Genomic DNA, 18,962 nt, shown 5'->3' on the forward strand with positions numbered 1-18,962 from the left:
AGACAATGTTCTCGGTTTCCGGCTTGGTAGATTCATCGAATAATGTAATGCGTGATCGCTACTTTAAATCATGTTTGGTCAAAGATAGCGAAATAAAAATGCTATTTAAATATGAACGCTATGATCACAATAACCGCGAGAGCGATATCTCATCCGACTAAGAACTATCGACTAATTAGTCGATAGTACGTTGCGATTATTCCCTAGGTAGTCGATACTTTAAATTAGTCGATAGTGCCCATCACTAGTTGAAAGCACCAGACAGCACGTTAGTTTACATTATGGTGGCTTGATAACTGTCAACGTCAATCAATCAGAATAATAATGTCTAATAAGGTGATGTTCCGTTGTATTAAAACGAAAATTTCATTAGAATATTCTGTTTTCAACCAACTATCTTTATGCGTATACCATCGACCGCGCATCGTGCTTAAATTATCATTATGTAATGATTTGTGGTCATTATAAATTTACAAACTTTACGTTAGACCAAATGTTACCTTTCAACCTCGAATTTATCGACGTTTCTTTAGATAACATGCGATAGACACAGAAGTGCAGTAACATAAATAGATTTATTTGAGTAATATAAAGAAAATTTTCATTTCAGGGAGCAATTAAAAAGGTCTCAGCCAGCAGAGATGGTTCGACAAATCACAAATTGAAATCAAAAAGTTCTTTACTTGGTAAAGAAGCCGATGACTCAGAGAAAGTAGACATAAGAATGATGCGAATGTCTCAGACGTTAGAAAAACGGAGAGAAAGCACTCAATCGAAATCTACACCAAGTATACAGTCAAATAAAAGTAGTATAAAACATTCAGTCAGAACCACTAAAAGTAATCCTATTAAAGAAAATACTCAAACAATGGCAAAATCAAATACCAATAATCCCAAGATGTTAACATCTAAAATATCGACTGATGCTATAAAAAAATTGAATAATAACAATGCTGTAAAAAGCAGTAAAAGCAGTGGTACAAGAATGCAGAGTGGTTATTCAGAAAAAAGAGGACAGAGTACAGTATATATACCACAATCAATGACAAGTAAACTAAATGCTAAACTGTCCAGTAAAAATGTTGCTTCGGTATCAAAAAGCGAAGAGCAAATAAGGAGACGTTCAAACGATACTGAATCAAAACCAAAGTCTAGGCAACGTAAATTATCGAGGACGTTAAGTCCAAGCGAAGTAAAAATGCTACATTCTGCTATAAATGGACCAGATTCTTTGCAGAAGGTAGACCAGAGCAAAAAGAAACAAGCACAAGAAGAGATAAGTGATGAATATGATTATGAAGATGATTTTGAGGTGAGAAATATACATATAATTTACGTATCTAACTAATAGATTCTTATGCAAAATAAATTTGTGAAATTATGAACGAAAAAATAGCTCGTATATATAATTCTTGCATTCTTCATATTTTCTGCACATTAACTTTTTCTATAATACATAAAATTCGTACCAATTAATCTTCATGACAATTATTCTGCAGGACTACGAGTCTGATTTTCAAGAATGCACCGACAGTGAAGAGTCAGAAGTCTCTGAAGAAACAAACGACAATCAGAACAATTTGCCATTAGATCCAATCGAATTAAATACTGCAAAACAAGTACTAATATCTTATAATAGGATAATAAGAAATATTAATATTTCTATTATAGAATTTTTTACTTTCTTACAGCGTAAAATTGTGAACAGCATTGAACAGAAGGAGGAAGAGCACATGCATGATTCTGGTCATTATGAGCTCACTGAAGCCAGAAGGAGAGCAGCGAGAATAGAGTCAATTGCAAATGATCCAAAGCTTTCCTCCCTTCTCGAAATTAGACAACCGATTAATAAATCGTATAGGTTTGTTCTGAATAAAATCAAATTCCAAGATGACTGAATTATAAAACGTGTATTGTTATCTCATTGAATAATTATATGTTTATTAAATAATTACTGAAGTAGTGTTCATTTTAATTGTTAACGTAAAAGTGTGTATACATTTTGTGCCGTAGCGAGGATAAATCGGAAAATAAGTCTTTGCCGTTGTCTACCGATGAAGGATTCGAAGATAGTCGTTCTGGTGATTTTACCAAATCACCGCCACTCTCGCAAATTTCGTTTATCGATTTTCGTAAAACCAAAGAGGAGGAACCGAAACCAAAGGTATTAAATTAATTAGCGTATATTTAATTATAAAACAAATCAAATACATGTGGATAATTATACTTACTGTTGTTCTCAGAAAAAGAATTTGAGCAGGGGCGAAGTACTATTAGGAATGATAAAGCTAGACGTAATGGAATGGTCACTTCTTGAATGTTCGCCTATACCGTACGAAGAATTCATTAGAAATTATGGAAGATTAAATACTCAACAAGTGCGTCACCGAATTATTTCATAATAATATTTAAATTTCATTGATTTCCAAATTAATACTTTTGATTTTCAGATGTCCACGCAAACTGGCGAGGATAACATTGATCTCGAAACGCAAACGGAAAAAATTGAACTAGAGAACAAATGGACACAGTTTCCAGTAACTTGTAGGAATAATCTTCGAACTAAAGAAGATTTAGATTTATTTCGTTTGGTACGTGAACTTGCTAAAAGACAGTATTACAATCTTTAAATGAGCAAACAAACCACACCTTTTAAACTGCTACACCAAATATTTTAATTCGCAATTTAATAATAACAAATATTTGGGGAACGTAACAATTTTCAGGATCAAATTGGAGTTGGCAGCGATTACGATCCGAAGTCTATGAAGTCCTTACCACCGTTATCTTTCGATATACTGCGACTGAACGATTTCATGAGTCGCGCAGGGAGAGTAATGTTATCCTTGTTGGAAGAGAGACGATCTGGTGGTAATGTGTTTAAAAATGAAGAAGAAATACCATTCAGTGACGGTGTTGTAAAACTTTCTGTAAATTCAGTTACCTTTTTGGCTGGTAGACCTGTGACCATAATACATTATTCAAAGGTCTTAAATAAAATCCTACTAACTATTCATTCTCCCGTCGAAGAGGTAAGGATTACTCATTGAAAGATTTACACACACTAGATTCTAAGAAGAATATATTATATCCATGCAAACAGGAAATCGAGACATCTAGCAAACAGGATTATATAACCGACTGTTGCATTGGATGCGTATGGAACATTTCTGAACCATATTGATTTTCAGATGTCCACGCAAACTGGCGAGGATAACATTGATCTCGAAACGCAAACGGAAAAAATTGAACTAGAGAACAAATGGACACAGTTTCCAGTAACTTGTAGGAATAATCTTCGAACTAAAGAAGATTTAGATTTATTTCGTTTGGTACGTGAACTTGCTAAAAGACAGTATTACAATCTTTAAATGAGCAAACAAACCACACCTTTTAAACTGCTACACCAAATATTTTAATTCGCAATTTAATAATAACAAATATTTGGGGAACGTAACAATTTTCAGGATCAAATTGGAGTTGGCAGCGATTACGATCCGAAGTCTATGAAGTCCTTACCACCGTTATCTTTCGATATACTGCGACTGAACGATTTCATGAGTCGCGCAGGGAGAGTAATGTTATCCTTGTTGGAAGAGAGACGATCTGGTGGTAATGTGTTTAAAAATGAAGAAGAAATACCATTCAGTGACGGTGTTGTAAAACTTTCTGTAAATTCAGTTACCTTTTTGGCTGGTAGACCTGTGACCATAATACATTATTCAAAGGTCTTAAATAAAATCCTACTAACTATTCATTCTCCCGTCGAAGAGGTAAGGATTACTCATTGAAAGATTTACACACACTAGATTCTAAGAAGAATATATTATATCCATGCAAACAGGAAATCGAGACATCTAGCAAACAGGATTATATAACCGACTGTTGCATTGGATGCGTATGGAACATTTCTGAACCATCGATGCCAGTCAAATTATTTTATTCTGCTTGTCCTATAACTGCGTGCTGTTTCCATTTGACAAACTATAATGTAGTATTTGCTGGTCTCCAAGATGGGTATGTTATTTACTTCTATTTCATATAAAGTGAAGTACGAATATTTATGGATATCAATATAGATGCGTTATGAGTATATTAATAAATTTTTCAAATAACAGATCGATAAGTCTGTGGGATTTAAAGGAGGACGAAATGTGGCATCACAAAGTTACCGATAAAGCCAATGAATTAGATTGGACAATTCGGATGCCTACGTACACGACTGCGGCGAATATAAAAACTGATGCCTCGCAAATTGTTGCGATACGCGTAATATCAAAAATTGAAGAGAAATCTTTAGAGCAACGTAACAATAAATTTGTACCACTTCAGGTTTGTCAAACTCTCACCCTGTTTTATACGTTACCATTTGTGCTTTATTAATACCTTTGTGTAAATTGTAACAATAGATATGTAGCTTAAGTGAAAATGGTTTTCTTAATATATGGAGCGTTTTGCATAATGTGGGCAAGAGTGTCGATGATTTAGGACTGTCGTTCTGGGGTAACATAAGACTTGTCAAAAGTCAAGAATTAATTTGTCAATCGAGTAATCGGAAAAAGTAAATATTTTATAATAATCTGCATACTGTACATGACACATTAGGTTGATTAACATTATTTAACTGTTCGTAAGGTTGAATGCAGCTACCTTTATTGATATGCATGTGGATTGTGTTGATAGTAATAATCTTTACGTTGCCACTAACAGTAGCGATATTTTGCATGCTACTTGTATCGGTAACAAAGCTAATCCTGCTGTGTATACAAAGTCGGATACTAGTAAGTTATCAGTCGACGATTCGATTTTAATTCGTTCATTATCAATTCTCTACGTTTGCTATTTCAGATCCTTGTGGAAACGTGACTTGTATAGAAACATGCCCGTTTCAACATCCGTTCTTCATGGTAAAACCTTTTTACAGATTCACCTGTCACCTATATATTGCTATTTTTAAAGCACTTTCTATTACAGGTCAGCTGCGACGATGGAACAATTCGACTGCATTCTTTAAGCATTGAGAAACCGCTATTACAGTTAAAGGACGAAGATAATACGTGCACGATTAAATCGATACAATGGTCAAGATCGAAACCATTTACATGTTTCGTACTAGACGATAATTCATGGTAGGAAAATCCTTATCGAAATTAGCATCGTCTTGAATAGTTTAAATATTCTCTACATTAATATTTCAGCATACAAGTTTGGGATTTCAGTAACAACGACATACATCCAATGTGCAAAATTAATTTGCAAAAAAGCGGTCGCATAAAATGTATGCAGTTATCATCTTGCAAAACTGAAAAAGATATGTCTCATCAATATTTGGTATGTTATTCTTTGTATCTACAATAATCTATAAAGATGTAAATAATTGCTCATTTTTAGGCATTCGGTACGGAATCCGGATACGTAGAGGTGCACAGATTAAGAACTGATTTCTGTTACTCCAAGAAGGAAGATTGTATGCAGGAGTTAAATACTTTCACGCATTACATGACTATTCTATAAATGAAGTTGTCGACGGTACTCGAAGAAATTGAACTTTTTTATACTTCCAACGAATTGCAACTGATTTCCGATACAGTGTCTATTACTTTCTACGTAAATAATTTATTTAAAAGACAATCTCGTCATCACACGTGAACAGATGTAATTTTATTTATTATGCACACTCACGAAACCGTCCATTAATAGTTTTGTAACGTAAAGCAATATTTAAATAAGGTATTCTTAATGAAAACGCTGTTCTGTAATAAATCAATTTTATTATTACAAGTATCACGTGCAAAATTTTATACACTGGCGGAATGATAGACAAAGTCTGTTTAAGCAACAAACAGATTGCTTACGATAACGATAAAAATATATATAAAAATCGTACTGTTAGAGAAGTTGGAATTTCCAGCGTCGCTACAGTCACCCTGTTTCATTATCTCGTTGAGGATATCCGGGTAATTGGAAACACGTTGAATCTGATGAACTTCCATTTGTATATGCTGCGCTTCCTCCTGTGAAAATGAAATCCATTTGCATTTGTTTTCAATACATTTCGTGCAAATCACCAATCCACATGAATTTACGTGTTATCGTGAAATTTTGCGTTATACATTTACAATGTGCGATTATTGCTCTTGGATCGATCAAATTTTTGCGAGGATCAAAACTGAAGCGAAACCGGACCGAAGGAAACGGCGTGTCTACGTAGACCCGGTTATAGTAGTTCACGGTGGCGCAGGAAGGATCCCACGGAAAAGACGTGATTACATGATCTACGAGGTTCGAGAAAGCTTCTCGGAGGAAGAACATTGATGCTTACATATAGGCTTAATTGTCTAAATGAACAGGTCAAAAATGCAGCCATTGAAGCGTACAGTCTTCTTATCAATGGTCGGTCGGCGGTGGACGCGGTGGAAAAAGCAATTGTATATATGGAAAGCAAACCACTTTTTAATTGCGCGAAAGGGGGTTCCTTGGACATTAATGACGAAATTGTGATGGATGCCGGTATGATGACTAGGAAGAATGCTGGATTCGTAGGCGCTGTTCGTGATGTAGAACACCCAATCTCTTTAGGTCTGTTATATTTAACAAAATGAGTGGTATTAATAGATTACTGCATTATTTAAAACGCATTCATACAAATCCGCAGTTTATTTATAAATTCGTTTGATTTTAAATTATCTGTTTAGCGAGGAAAGTGTTAGAGAAAACGGAGCATGTGCTAATCGTTGAAACCGGAGCGCAAAAATTTGCTTTAGATCACGGAATCCCGATTCTACCGCCAGGCAGTTTAAACATATACGAGTCCATGTCGAGTTTCGAACATATTACGTATTGCGTAAACGAAGAAGAATACGAAGGAGGTAGATGGGATGATGACATCTCGGAAAACAAGACAGAGTGCGATTCAGATTGTTTTATAAACCGATCTATGGAGGGTGAAGCCTACCCTTATTGCGTCCAATCCATCGATTCAGATTTATGGGATGATTCGCTAATTTTACAGGTCCATTACTTTTACTTTCTATTGTGAACCAAGAAACTTTTAAATATTTCCATAATTTTGAGAAATATGAAAAAACTTTATCAAGCAAAACTGCTCAGTTTAAAGAAGCCTAAAACCGCATTCCTAACATTTTTGTTCGTAATTGTGGCTAATAGCAATTTCTTAAATTTTCTTTATACATTCTTTAAACAACTAAGTCTTCTACTACCTAAAAACAAATCACGTTGATTAGTTGAAGATTAAAAAAGCTATTGTGAAGTCACGAGCTCATCCTGTATAATATATTATTAAAAAACTTGCCTATATCATTAGGCTGGCGCAGTTGGCGCGGTTGCGTACGATCGAAAAAAGCGTTTCGCAAGCGGTACGTCGACAGCGGGAGAACCGGGCAAGCCGGTTGGCACCGTGAGCGCGATCGGCACTATAATCGGTTGCGGAATTTATACAGACGAACACGGTTCCGTTTCCGTTTCTGGTAACGAATCGAATATCTATTGTTACGCACCAGCCAGGAGAATCGTCAGAAAATTATCGGAGAACAGACCTATATGCAGCGCGGTGAATACGGTGCTACAAGACTTTGAGACGACAACTAAAGAATCTAACATAGGCGCAGCTGCGTTGAACGCGAAGGGTGAACCTTTCGTATCATTTAAATGTATGCACTTCCCTTGGGCCTTCTGCCGGAAGGGCTACGTTTATTACGGATTAGGAAGGCACGAAAAGTATTGGGAAAAATTAACTGTCCTCGAACGACCTTTAGACTGCATGTGCTTAAGCTCCGACGACGAGGAGATCTAATATTAAATTCACTGATAAAAAAAGAACTGTTTTACGCACCGGAAATATAACGCTGCGATTCGAGTCATCGTATGTTCCGTACATAGAAAACGCTGGGGTTTCGCCTTTGAAAGAGTTCCCAAAGAGCTTGTCCATTTCCAGCAGCATTGAATAAATCTCTTCGCGCCTCAGGTCTGTCATGTTCTCGTGTGTTATCACCTAGAAATGATACATGAAATTCTCTTATTTCTGTACAACCGATTTGTAAATAAATAGTTATAACAGTATAATTACCGCGCCTAATGGAGACCAAGTGAGCAAGCACGTTTCCTCTGTATCGACTTCGCTAAAACATAACGTTCGGTACTTTCTGTTCCTCGCTTGACTGCCCCTATTTTGACCTAAATTGCCGTAGCACAATTATGAAATAAAAAGAAGATTGTATTTCAGATTTTTAACACTTTTATGTCAATACAAAAAAATCAAACGAATAAACGTATTCACCAATTTTGCTGTCGATGCTTTTCAAATCGACAAAAGCCACGTCTCCAACGCCAGACATCATACAATCAAAAGCCGCCAGATCTTTTCCTCCGCTTCCATTTACTACAAGTTTCTCTTATTTAATAATCATATGGAAACTGTATCACTTTTTATACGAGTACACACCTTGTTTAGTATAAGCTCGTAATTGACTGGGCATGTCTCCGTCTTTATCGTTTAAACCGAAGACAGAACTCTCAGCAAAGAAATTAGCAACTGCTTGGGTATCCGAGCAATAATTCCCGGCACCTGAGATATTTTTCATAGCGGCGACAAAAGCGTTCCATCCTGTGAAATCGAATAAACGCTGCTCATTGTTAGCAATTAAGTAATAACGTGTAGAATGATCGATTGGAAAAAAAACTTACCGACGTCTCTAAATCCTGTGAAGCAAGCCTTGGCTCCTTTCAGATCTTTCAAGCTTTTGAACCATGAATCTTGCTTTACAACCGCGGCGATTCTAATGAATTCGTTGTTCCTCTTGGGCACCACTTGTGCCATCGTTTTCAAGCCCATTCTGAAACGGTGGTGTGATTTATTGAATCTAATCTCTATTGAATGACTGGTCGTATTTGAATGACTAGGCTCGCAAATAATACTATACGATATAAAACGTTTTTGCTATGCCCACTACGTAATTTTTATGCAGTTTCTCATGCCAAAACCGAGTCCGGAAGCAAAAATACTGATTAAGATTTAGTGAAATTTATTTAATTATTAATAGAGCAAAATGTGCAATTGTAATCTTTACACACTTTTTGACCTCGAGCAGTTCGTCCGGCTTTGCGATAAATATGTCGGCTCGCTCGCTTTTCAGAGCTTTCAAACAGGCTACCCTCCCCAATTCCTGATTACAGGAAATCGCCGGCTCTACCCCGTAGACGATCGAAGCCTCCCTCAGCCATCGACACTTGTTCTCCTCGAGATTCGACGAAACGCACCATCTGACTCTCCGCGACGGGTTACAAGTCGCGCGGCTATTAGCGCTCACGAACCGTGGAACTGCGATTGAACATCGTTACGGAAAGATTAATCTGGGTGATACTCGCGTTGTAATTAATTGTTAATTACATCTTGATAGAAAGTCCGCCGGCGTTTCGAGAGTATCTGTGCTCACCGGCGTCGGATGATAGTTCTCCAACAATTGCCGCAGCATCCAACCGGAACTAGCCGTACGCGTAGAACTCATCACCTTCTCCACTTCCCCTGCTACCTCCCTAATAAAATACGAATATCGTTTGGCAAATTCACTAATGATTTATTATTAATACGTTCTACTAACGATCTAGCGATGACCACTGGCCATGGTTTTGTGATCCATACACACGGTTTCTCGAGCTTCACCGGCCTCGTAGTGCCATCCGGGCAAACGTACTTGTAATCTTCCTTATTGATTCGTTCATCCTAATTTTTGTCATAAAAAGTAGGACTTTTATATTTATCATGCTGCTGGGAATAATTAGTCTCTTGCTAATGAAATGAATTAATCTCCTCTACCTTGAAATGCTCCAAAGTATCGTTTAATCTGACCCAGGCGATGTCACCTGCGTTATCAGTCAGACACATAAGAGCACCTTCTCGACCGTGATACTTATCAGACGAATAACAGCCGACAGGATTATCGCAAGCCGCGCAAAGATTCCTGTACTTCGATTCTACAAGCAACCAGACCGGAATTAAATAATTGCAAATCGTCCTCGCCTGAATTATTCGTGTACCTACTTAGTTTGCTATCAAACGTAGTATCAGCGGACCAAGGTCCAGCTATACACGCCGCCTCGAAGAAATTTGATAATCCAGTCATTTGGTTTCCCAACAACGTTTTCTCTGGGTCGCACTCTCTCACTATTATCCATTTCTCGAAGTACTGTACTCGCAATAAAAGAATGTTATAATAATTCTTTATTTGTTTTATAAGTAAAGAGCAAAATTGACATCCTTTAGAACTGAACAAGCTTTTTAAAATCGAACCAATGATTGAATTTTATAATTAAAGAATACTGCAATTCGTGGATTGAGATTTAAAGAAAAATTAATTATCAATATCTATTATATAATAAAAAATCTGCGATCGTGACTTTTTGCTCTTTACTGATTAAGCAAATTAAAAATGTTAACCGTGGAGAAAGCATTGGTCCAATCGTCGGTGGTATCCAATCCAGGATGGCAAAGCCTTTTCCCTTTAATATCCCATATATTTCTCACGTCCTCCGTAACTATGAATACCATCTCGTATCGTTGCTTCTCTGATGAAGCACGAGATAATTAACGACGTTAGCATCGATTTATCATACGCTGTTAATTGATTAATAGACTACACATGTTCATGCACCTATAGAATTCTACTCATCTATCAAATTATGAATTTGCATGAACATCCGTCGTCTGCTGATAAAATAATTTGTATTGCCGTTCGATTTACTTTGTAATTACCATCTGCGAATAATCTTAGCTCGCTCGTGACTAGAATATTGTATTCGTTGTACGCGGCAGCCGCGACCAGGTCCTCCGGCTCCAACACCGTAAAATCGGCTTTGGCCATGGTCAATCGCCGCAGGCAATCAAACCTGCATAATTCAATTTACGACAAGGATAACCACTGGCGAGAAGCGTAGGAGAAACGAAGATTCAGAAATTCAATGAAAGTTTATTATACTCGCCTATCGTTTCCTATAACGCAATCTATTTGATTCCCTGCGATTAACAATTGCGGGCAGAGCGCACGGATTCTTTTCGACGTGTGGACGCTCTCCACTACGCACAGTTTCACTGAAACGAATTCTTCCCTTTTTCGTTTCTTCAGATTTATAATATTTATAAAAATTGTTATGAACTTTCAAGTTACTTACAGTTTTGAGCATCGATGGCGTGGTGGAAGAACGTAATGAAGAAAATCAGAAGAAGTGATCGGATATCCATCGTAAGAAGTCGATTTTTTCACACAAATTCTTTTACACAATTTATCAAAATTAATACACAGTTATTATGTCACAGATAGCACCCATACATAGGTTTATCACTCAGTTAGAAACGAGATAAATGTTCATTTAGTAAACACATTATCCCAACTCGTAATGTGACTGAAAAAAAATGTTAAACGAGTTTTCTCAGTAATAGAATTAACAATAGGAATTTTTATGAAATTTGGTACACTACTAGGCTGTATTCCCTTTTCCCTTATGATTGAATTCCCTTAATACGGTCTCACGCGCGAGAAGAGGAAAACATTATTCTTCCGCGTAGATATTTCTATAAATACTTGATGAGTTAAATGATGTTAAGCAACAGTATGTTTCATTTATTGATATAATCAATCGTGTTTCCCTGTTACGCCTCCTATTCTACTATACTAATTACACAGTATAACACAGAACTCTTTTTGCAACATCCACTACGTGATTCCTATAGCGATTCTCACGCCGAAAACGAATTTATAATTAGGAATGCTCTATCATGTATCGTTTCGGGAAAATACCGATTTTTCTAAGAGTGTCAATTAAATGTCAAAAAATCATGAATTAAATTAAATTTATTAATTCACATAAAATTGCAATAAATTTAATCATGAATTAAATTAAATTTAATAATCCTATGTATTTAGCTGTTGATATTTCATATTTGTTCACAAGATATATTTTTTATCTTCCTTACATACGTATTTTTTTTTTACAAATGCGTAAACTCCACAGTCTACTAATTATCATTATTCTCACCATTACTCTCATAATCATCATCATTTAAGATTAAAATACTTATCAATTAAACGACTTTTGTTTCATCAATTTTACGTAGCGTAACGCATTTTAATCAATCTACAAAAAGACCGAACCGTAACGTAACACTTAACGCAGTCCCCTTGCCGGTTTCCCTTGTTTATGATCCGATTCAAGAGAAATTACCGAGGGTTAATTAACGCGGCCACAGAAATCGAGGCAATGATCTACCGACGATTGCTCCGGCACACAGAAAGCGATTCAACCGGTGGACCGGTACAAGATTCCTTTGCAAGCATCCTCCGGGCAAACGAAACGCGCGATGACATCATCGATTGTATCTTTCGTCATAACTATACATATACACAGATAGACGGCGGATTTTAAGGAAATCAGTTAAAAAAATTAATTCCAGATTGCTGCGATATGCATTTGTTTTTTATATTTTTATGCATTAAGTGCAACGTTTATACTTATTATATTCAATTGTTTAATATTGGGTTGGCAAGAAAGTAATTTCGATTTTTATAACGCTATGTATTTATGAAAACCGAAATTACTTGTTTAGTAATTCTATAAATGCACAAATTCCGCTAATCTAATCATAATTAATAAACATAGAAAAATGTCTATCAAGCAGAGAATTATTTTTTACGCATCAAAACGAATGTGAAATGAAACCGTTGGAAAACAATGCGTCAGTTTCAACGCGTGTAGCAATGAATTATGAGAAAAAGGTCAGCCGTTTCGAGGAAATGAAATTACGTTCAAGTCTCCATCATATGATGAACAGTAAAGAATATCGTGTATAAAGAAAAAATATGATATATTAAATATGAATAATGTGTCTATGTTTATTCCCTGTTCGACTGTTGTATTCTAATATTTCTTATACTGAACTATGCATATAAATTACGCACTGCTGACGTATGTATAACTATTGACAAATCATTATTTGATCTTAAAAATGTAATACCTGTTTCGTCGAAAATTTAATATCGCACATTTTTCATGGGTTTTATCAAATGTGTATCCAATCACTCACGCTCGATGTATTTTTCTTTAACTACGAATTCATTCAAAAATAACAAAGCAATGAAAGTGATCACTTTATCAATTCTTGGGTGTCGATATCTTTTAACGAGATTCGGAAGCCGGAATAGTTAAACGAGGAACAATACGCAATATTTTGAAGTCTCGCGTCAGCGTGTAACATGCAACTCCACGTAGAGTGAATTAAAACGATACTGGCTGCAGATGCGACCAAAAGTCCGGTAGGGAACTGGAATTATTCACTGAACTGGTGGGGACTCGTGCGTAATATACGCGCTGGTACAGTGAACGATGTTAACGTTCAATTGTAATAAGAATAAAAACCTTTCCCAACCGAATTTCTTCAGCTTGCATAATTAAAATGATGAACAAACTGAGTATTGTTGATGCATACGAGCTCCTTGGTTGCCTAGTAACGTAAGTTCATTTGATGAAAGATAAGTACTGAATTTATTATCGTAGACTCTGGTTTTGGACTTATTTATTCTACATAATATATGGAGTTACGTCACTGTTATATTCGATTAACGAGGATTACAATAAAACTGTAATTATGCCTATAATTATTTTTAAGTCGGGAGTCTAGTTTTGACGAACTTAAGAAATGGATTTAATTCACTTGTTAACTATAAGGAATTTGTACATTTCAATATCCAGTACTATTACTTTACAAAATTGACTATTGTGCGTGATGGATGATCAGAAGATAAGAGTAACTGGACAGTTGATTTATTTCCTTGTACACAGTAGCTCAGCCTCTCATGTTTTTTTAATATCTTCCGCATATTCTCTTGAACAGCATTCTGGCATTTAATGAAAAATCCAGAATACTTTAATTACGAGACAACTGATAGAATCAGCTAAATTAATATACCGTAGCTTCATTGAGATATAATGCAAGATCTAACAAATTGTATTTGCACCTCGTACGTTTCGATACCATCCTCGAGCTTTTCTTGCAATGGCAATTTCTCTGTACGTATCTCCTCGCGAAGGGATCTGAGTCAGCCGACAATTGCTACTGAATTACTTTGTTAATGCCACAATTGTCAGGAACGATGATTGCAAGCGAATTATTATCATTGCTATACAGTATCAGGCCTCATAAAATAGATACACGTTTACTTATCGTTCATCATTATTTGTAATTACTTATACCGAATACCTCTAGTTAAAGCAAACAGCTTGAGAAAATTTAATTCTTTCTTCTTTTCAAACATTCCTCTGATGAAGAAAATTATGCAGCTTAGAATAACGAAGAAAAAGAATTGAAGTCTATAGAATAATTAAAGAGTGTGATGGACGGTTCTTCCTTTATTGAGACTTCTCACTCACAGGTTTATGGAAAGACTTAATTTTACGTTCTTACAAACTATTGTATAAAAGAATATTATAGATAAGTAATATAATTATCGAAAATATAAACTCTGATATATATATATATATATTAATGTATAGACTCTGAATGTAATGAATAACTATCACGCAATATTAATGAACTTTGGTATCAAAGAAACTCGCACGTGCTAGCTAGCAAGGATCTCACATGAGAATAATACTAGGTGAACGCTATAACAAAAGACAGTCCCGAAACTCCTCGCATCCTTTGTGGTGGGAGAGTCGGAACCTGCAAGATCATTAGCTATCCAAATTTCTCCCGTTTCCAATCTGCATATTTGCTCTTTCCTGATTTATGGATAATCGTGAATAATTATTAGGGTAATTTTAAAGTAGGTGACCACTGGCTTTATGTAGCCTCCCTCAGGGGAGGAAAGTAGGGAAAGTGTGAAGGATGACAAGTCCGGAATGAGTAATGGTGACTGGCTATTGATTAGATTAGGGATGAAACAGCTTAGGTACATAAAAAATATTTGCGTGTGTAAAACCACGATTTTTGACGAGTTTGACGAAATAAACACTTGAATTTCTATAACAGGGAGAAAGATAAGAGTCCATTCGACGTTTGAATCTAATCTTAAAATGGAAATTATTTAAGTGATAAACTAGTATTACAAATACTGAGCATTTAGGATATTATCACAAGACTGGTTATTGTTCGTTTCCGGAGATAAATTTAATATATATAGTATGGTTTTCAATAGCGTTATAAAACTTACAGTAAACTATTATCAGTCTCGATTATGTTATCTGGTTCTGACTGAGAGAGCTAGTATTTTTTAACGAAACACTGTTAGCGACAAGCAGCAGGGCATCGCGGCCTCTGTCGACACTACGCGCATGAGCACGCATGAGGGGAATAGTAGTGGGGATCGAAATACGGGCGAAAAACAGGGGAAGCGAGCCTCGAGGGAAAAAATATCTCCACTTCTGACTCTGACATCCCTGATTCTGACATCCCTGATTGTAGTGCCTGATAATGGACGATAAGAGTATTTGTCATTATTACATCGCTGCTTATCTAGAACGCGAATGTGAACCGGTTATACCAGAAATTCTCATAGCGTAATTGATTAATTAAGTGGATGCAGTGAACCGTGAACTTTACAAATTAAAGATTTTCAAGTTCAATCTTGCAAACCTTTATTACCAAGTATACTGATTACTTGTAAATTAGAGTTTACAAATGGTACCTTTAAATAATGTTTGTGCATAATATAATATGTACTTCTCTTTCTTGTTCTAAATCTTGTCTAAATCTACACTTTGATTTTAGGAAGCAAGAGATATTACAAGCTGATACTACTTTAAGGATTTTTACTTACAACAAACTGCATAATATATGTATATATCTTTTATACAATTAACTCGAAGAAAATGAAAATAAAGATAAATTATAGACAGTTGCCTATAAAGGCACATTACTTCTTCTTCATGGCAGGTAACTAATATTTTTTAAAACACACTCGTTTCAAATATCTTAAAAGTTCTTTTGTCATAGCAATGGGTCCGATTCTGCCATTTTTACCAGTTTACGGCAAGGAAATTGGTGTATCGGCATTCGTTATGGGTACTATCACTGCGATTTTACCAATTTTATTCCTGATTGCCAAACCAGCGTTTGGTTTCCTTGTGGACTACTTCTATCCAAAGAGAAAAGCAATATTTATAACACTATTAGGAGCTACAAGTACTTGTTACATTCTCATGTACTTTTTGCCGATACTCCCAGGACCAGTTTTACCAAACCATAGCTTTAATAATATATCCTGTGATCAGATAAAATTCTGTCCACCTAAGGTTATTTTCCATCTTTATTATAAATTGTGTCTAAACGTAACTGAATGTTCTTTCATATCTTCCATTTCAGAACATCGACAAGCCAAATTTATGTACTGGCTTCAAGAATACAAAATGCAATTGGACGTGCACGGATAACAATTTTTCCGTACCTATGCAATTTTATGGAAACAATGAGGAAGCAGATATTTCCTCGAACACGACATGCATAATTGAACTATTAAATAGTACCTCGTATTGCTTTAAAAACAGTACCTGCAACGTTACTTGTGATGAGTTTGAAGACACTTGTTTATACACTTCTATAACATTCTGGGGCTTTGTTTTATTGATGTCCCTTGGCAACATCGGTTTTAATGTCAGCAACTGCATAAGTGATGCTATTTGTTTCGATATATTAGGTAACACAATGTAACGGTCACTTTATATTTTAATTTGTTATGTAAAAATAAAAACTTTATTTTCTTACATGTCTGAATTCTTTTTATAGGCGAAGGTGGTGAAATGGGATATGGTAGACAACGTGTGTGGGGCACTATTGGCTTCGGAATTGCTGCATTGTTAGCTGGCAGTGTAGGAGATCTATGGTCTAAAGAAGGAATTATTGAAACATATACACCTGCGTTTCTATTTGTTTTCGTATTCACCGCCATTGATCTAGTTTGCTGTAATAAATTAGATGTAAGTTTCTCTAATAATATCTGAAATTCATTTTTTATAATCAAAAACCCTTTTTACAGCTACCAAAAATGACAGGATCTGAAAATATATTGAAAGATGTTGTTAAGCTTTTAAAATTGAAATCTATTATTATATTCCTCTGTTTCGCGACGATCGCTGGCATACTTGATAGTTTCATGATCTACTTTTTATTTTGGTACATTTTTATATGAGAATTGAATTTACATTGAAAGAAGTATGAAGAATCAACTAGGAGTTAATTTAAAATATCTCTGACACAGGTATTTAGAAGATCTTGCTATGGCAGTATGGGGTAACATGAATCAAATTAAATTAATCGAAGGTTTGATCGTCGCCGCAGAGACTTTGGGCAGCGAAATAATATTCTTTTCCTTATCCGGTATAGTACTTATTATTTTCATTGTAAAAATATATTTCGTATACAATTTTTACACAAACCATTTTTTAAATAGGTAAAATTCTAAAGAAGCTGGGTTTCGGATATACTTTTACATTCTGTTTCCTGTTTTACGCTCTACGACTTGCATTAATTTCTATAGCACCGAATCCATGGTGGGTGATACTTATAGAACTGTTTATGCAGGGACCGACTTACGCACTTTGCTACACAACAATAGTCGCCTATGCAAGCAAAGTTGCACCACCTGGTACCTCAGCTACCGTGCAAGGGATCGTAGCTGGCATGGATGATGGCTTAGGTAACTGCTATTAAATTTCATATACTTCTCTTATTTTCTATTATGTACTAAAAAATATCAACTGTCCGGGAGACGAATTTTTTTAATATTCTATACTGTTTCAGGTTTTTCAGTTGGTAGTTTTATTGGGGGGATCCTGTACAAATTATATGGAGGTGTAACGACGTTGCGGATATTTTCTTTACTTGCCTTCGTTACTGCATTTATGTACCTCATTTTGTACCGTCTATACTTAAAAGATTTAACGCCAGGTATACTCTCGAACGATCTCGATCCGCGATCATCCGCAACCCGTCTACATTTTTATTACTAAGACTTTTGTTTATTACAGAGACAAAGAGCCACGTGGTATGGAAAACGCCCGAGGAAGCTCAAAAGGAATGTACCGTAGCGGATAATTGACTGAACGAGCATAATAATCAAATATACTTCCAATACAAATGAAAATTGTCGTTTCGAAACACGATGAACAAACACCGATATTATACAAGATATACAATAATAGATAAATACTCCAACAATTAATTTTTAAATACGTGCCAAAAGAAGGAGTATCTTTGATATATCAATATTGAGATCTTAATATACGTTGTTTTGAGCAATGATGTGAAAATTTATTATCGAGGGACCTAAATCATTTCACTTATAACAATTCATATCATTTGTTTCTACATTATAAGACAGAGAATTACAAATTGGAACTGATACTAGCTTTTTATGTTTCCACGACAGTAAGAAAATTTCTGTTTCTTCTTGATCCTCTTAAACCTGCTAGAGTTAGAATATAAATAGATAAAAATAACTATATATATAATAATTCGAGCGAAGCATCGGTTGAGTGATATTAATGCTAAGTCATACTTTTATATTTTACAAAACGGAAACATTACTTCAGAACAAAGATCTTTTAAAATTATTATCGTTCGAGATAACTGTCTTAACAGCAGTAAATATCAAAGATAAGATTAAATTTTAATATTGATATGTCAAATGCTAGTCATGAGAATTAGAGCTTTACAATTTTTAAATGTAGTTCTTATTTTGATAAATATTTTTTATTGTACTTACATACAAATAAAAATTTAACAGAGCACTGTTATTAAGATCCTAGGAACCTAGGATCATTAATCATATCAAAATAGCTAACTCCAAGCTTTGCTTGCAACATTTTAATAAATACTTTGTACGAATAAACCTTTATACTCTTTTATATGTAAGTTGTTTAATTGATTACTAAAAAATTTATCCCTGTTGAATTGAATA

The 18,962-nt window shown here is 35.3% G+C and overlaps 4 protein-coding genes across 9 annotated transcripts; 3 read left to right on the forward strand and 1 right to left on the reverse strand.

Moving 5' to 3' along the window:
* The first annotated feature begins 245 nt into the window (after nt 1-245).
* Nucleotides 246-5,781, forward strand: LOC108623934 (WD repeat-containing protein 60). 3 transcript variants are annotated; one of them, XM_018022824.2, is made up of 17 exons: nt 246-336; nt 611-1,312; nt 1,500-1,619; nt 1,692-1,861; nt 2,014-2,164; nt 2,244-2,378; nt 2,451-2,591; nt 2,727-3,032; nt 3,104-3,166; nt 3,908-4,017; nt 4,119-4,332; nt 4,410-4,561; nt 4,636-4,781; nt 4,849-4,907; nt 4,975-5,129; nt 5,199-5,331; nt 5,392-5,781. In XM_018022824.2, the coding sequence occupies exons 1-17, from the start codon at nt 325-327 to the stop codon at nt 5,512-5,514; spliced, it is 2,892 nt and encodes a 963-aa protein (XP_017878313.1). In that variant the 5' UTR covers nt 246-324; the 3' UTR covers nt 5,515-5,781. The 3 variants fall into 3 exon arrangements, with proteins under 3 accessions (XP_017878313.1, XP_017878314.1, XP_017878315.1); XM_018022825.2 differs by lacking the exon at nt 3,104-3,166 and having other exon boundaries at nt 3,845-4,017; XM_018022826.2 differs by lacking the exons at nt 4,636-4,781; nt 5,199-5,331; nt 5,392-5,781 and having other exon boundaries at nt 4,975-5,116.
* Tsf3 (Transferrin 3) lies at nt 5,752-15,307 on the reverse strand. 3 transcript variants are annotated; one of them, XM_018022829.2, is made up of 16 exons: nt 15,219-15,307; nt 11,185-11,415; nt 10,996-11,104; nt 10,769-10,902; nt 10,454-10,581; nt 10,058-10,202; nt 9,833-9,990; nt 9,618-9,739; nt 9,407-9,552; nt 9,091-9,337; nt 8,704-8,852; nt 8,462-8,623; nt 8,297-8,398; nt 8,087-8,193; nt 7,853-8,011; nt 5,752-6,014 (listed from the first exon to the last, which is right to left on the reverse strand). In XM_018022829.2, exons 2-16 carry the CDS (start codon nt 11,252-11,254, stop codon nt 5,832-5,834), a joined length of 2,121 nt encoding a protein of 706 aa, XP_017878318.1. In that variant the 5' UTR covers nt 11,255-11,415; nt 15,219-15,307; the 3' UTR covers nt 5,752-5,831. The 3 variants fall into 3 exon arrangements, with proteins under 3 accessions (XP_017878318.1, XP_017878317.1, XP_017878319.1); XM_018022828.2 differs by lacking the exon at nt 15,219-15,307 and adding an exon at nt 13,025-14,504; XM_018022830.2 differs by lacking the exons at nt 10,996-11,104; nt 11,185-11,415; nt 15,219-15,307 and having other exon boundaries at nt 10,758-10,849.
* LOC108623936 (isoaspartyl peptidase/L-asparaginase) lies at nt 5,997-7,719 on the forward strand. Its single transcript, XM_018022831.2, has 3 exons — nt 5,997-6,282; nt 6,351-6,579; nt 6,696-7,719. The coding sequence occupies exons 1-3, from the start codon at nt 6,121-6,123 to the stop codon at nt 7,037-7,039; spliced, it is 735 nt and encodes a 244-aa protein (XP_017878320.1). The 5' UTR covers nt 5,997-6,120; the 3' UTR covers nt 7,040-7,719.
* Nucleotides 15,308-15,403: 96 nt separating the features above from the next.
* On the forward strand, nt 15,404-18,301 carry LOC108623945 (major facilitator superfamily domain-containing protein 6). Of its 2 annotated transcripts, none has more exons than XM_018022851.2 (10): nt 15,404-15,703; nt 15,776-15,940; nt 16,001-16,299; nt 16,370-16,700; nt 16,790-16,980; nt 17,040-17,176; nt 17,262-17,380; nt 17,454-17,699; nt 17,804-17,950; nt 18,031-18,301. In XM_018022851.2, exons 2-10 carry the CDS (start codon nt 15,877-15,879, stop codon nt 18,099-18,101), a joined length of 1,605 nt encoding a protein of 534 aa, XP_017878340.1. In that variant the 5' UTR covers nt 15,404-15,703; nt 15,776-15,876; the 3' UTR covers nt 18,102-18,301. The 2 variants fall into 2 exon arrangements, with proteins under 2 accessions (XP_017878340.1, XP_017878338.1); XM_018022849.2 differs by having other exon boundaries at nt 15,404-15,688.
* The last annotated feature ends 661 nt before the right edge of the window (nt 18,302-18,962 follow it).

The sequence above is a fragment of the Ceratina calcarata genome, unplaced genomic scaffold (genome assembly GCF_001652005.2).
Source record: "Ceratina calcarata isolate Rehan_Ccalc_2016 unplaced genomic scaffold, ASM165200v1 scaffold294.2, whole genome shotgun sequence".
NCBI lineage: Eukaryota > Metazoa > Arthropoda > Insecta > Hymenoptera > Apidae > Ceratina > Ceratina calcarata.

Coding starts and splice junctions, on each gene's coding strand:
- LOC108623934 (XM_018022824.2), top strand. Junction 2,379..2,450: donor GAAGATTAAATACTCAACAA/GTGCGTCACCGA, acceptor TTTGATTTTCAG/ATGTCCACGCAAACTGGCGA. Junction 5,130..5,198: donor GTACTAGACGATAATTCATG/GTAGGAAAATCC, acceptor TTAATATTTCAG/CATACAAGTTTGGGATTTCA.
- LOC108623936 (XM_018022831.2), top strand. CDS start 6,121: ATGTGCGATTATTGCTCTTGGATCGATCAAATTTTTGCGAGGATCAAA. Junction 6,283..6,350: donor GTGATTACATGATCTACGAG/GTTCGAGAAAGC, acceptor CTAAATGAACAG/GTCAAAAATGCAGCCATTGA. Junction 6,580..6,695: donor AGAACACCCAATCTCTTTAG/GTCTGTTATATT, acceptor TTATCTGTTTAG/CGAGGAAAGTGTTAGAGAAA.
- Tsf3 (XM_018022829.2), bottom strand. CDS start 11,254: ATGGATATCCGATCACTTCTTCTGATTTTCTTCATTACGTTCTTCCAC. Junction 11,105..11,184: donor CGCCATCGATGCTCAAAACT/GTAAGTAACTTG, acceptor AATTCGTTTCAG/TGAAACTGTGCGTAGTGGAG. Junction 9,740..9,832: donor ATACTTTGGAGCATTTCAAG/GTAGAGGAGATT, acceptor GACAAAAATTAG/GATGAACGAATCAATAAGGA.
- LOC108623945 (XM_018022851.2), top strand. CDS start 15,877: ATGAAAATAAAGATAAATTATAGACAGTTGCCTATAAAGGCACATTAC. Junction 17,177..17,261: donor ATGATCTACTTTTTATTTTG/GTACATTTTTAT, acceptor TCTCTGACACAG/GTATTTAGAAGATCTTGCTA. Junction 17,700..17,803: donor TGGCATGGATGATGGCTTAG/GTAACTGCTATT, acceptor ATACTGTTTCAG/GTTTTTCAGTTGGTAGTTTT.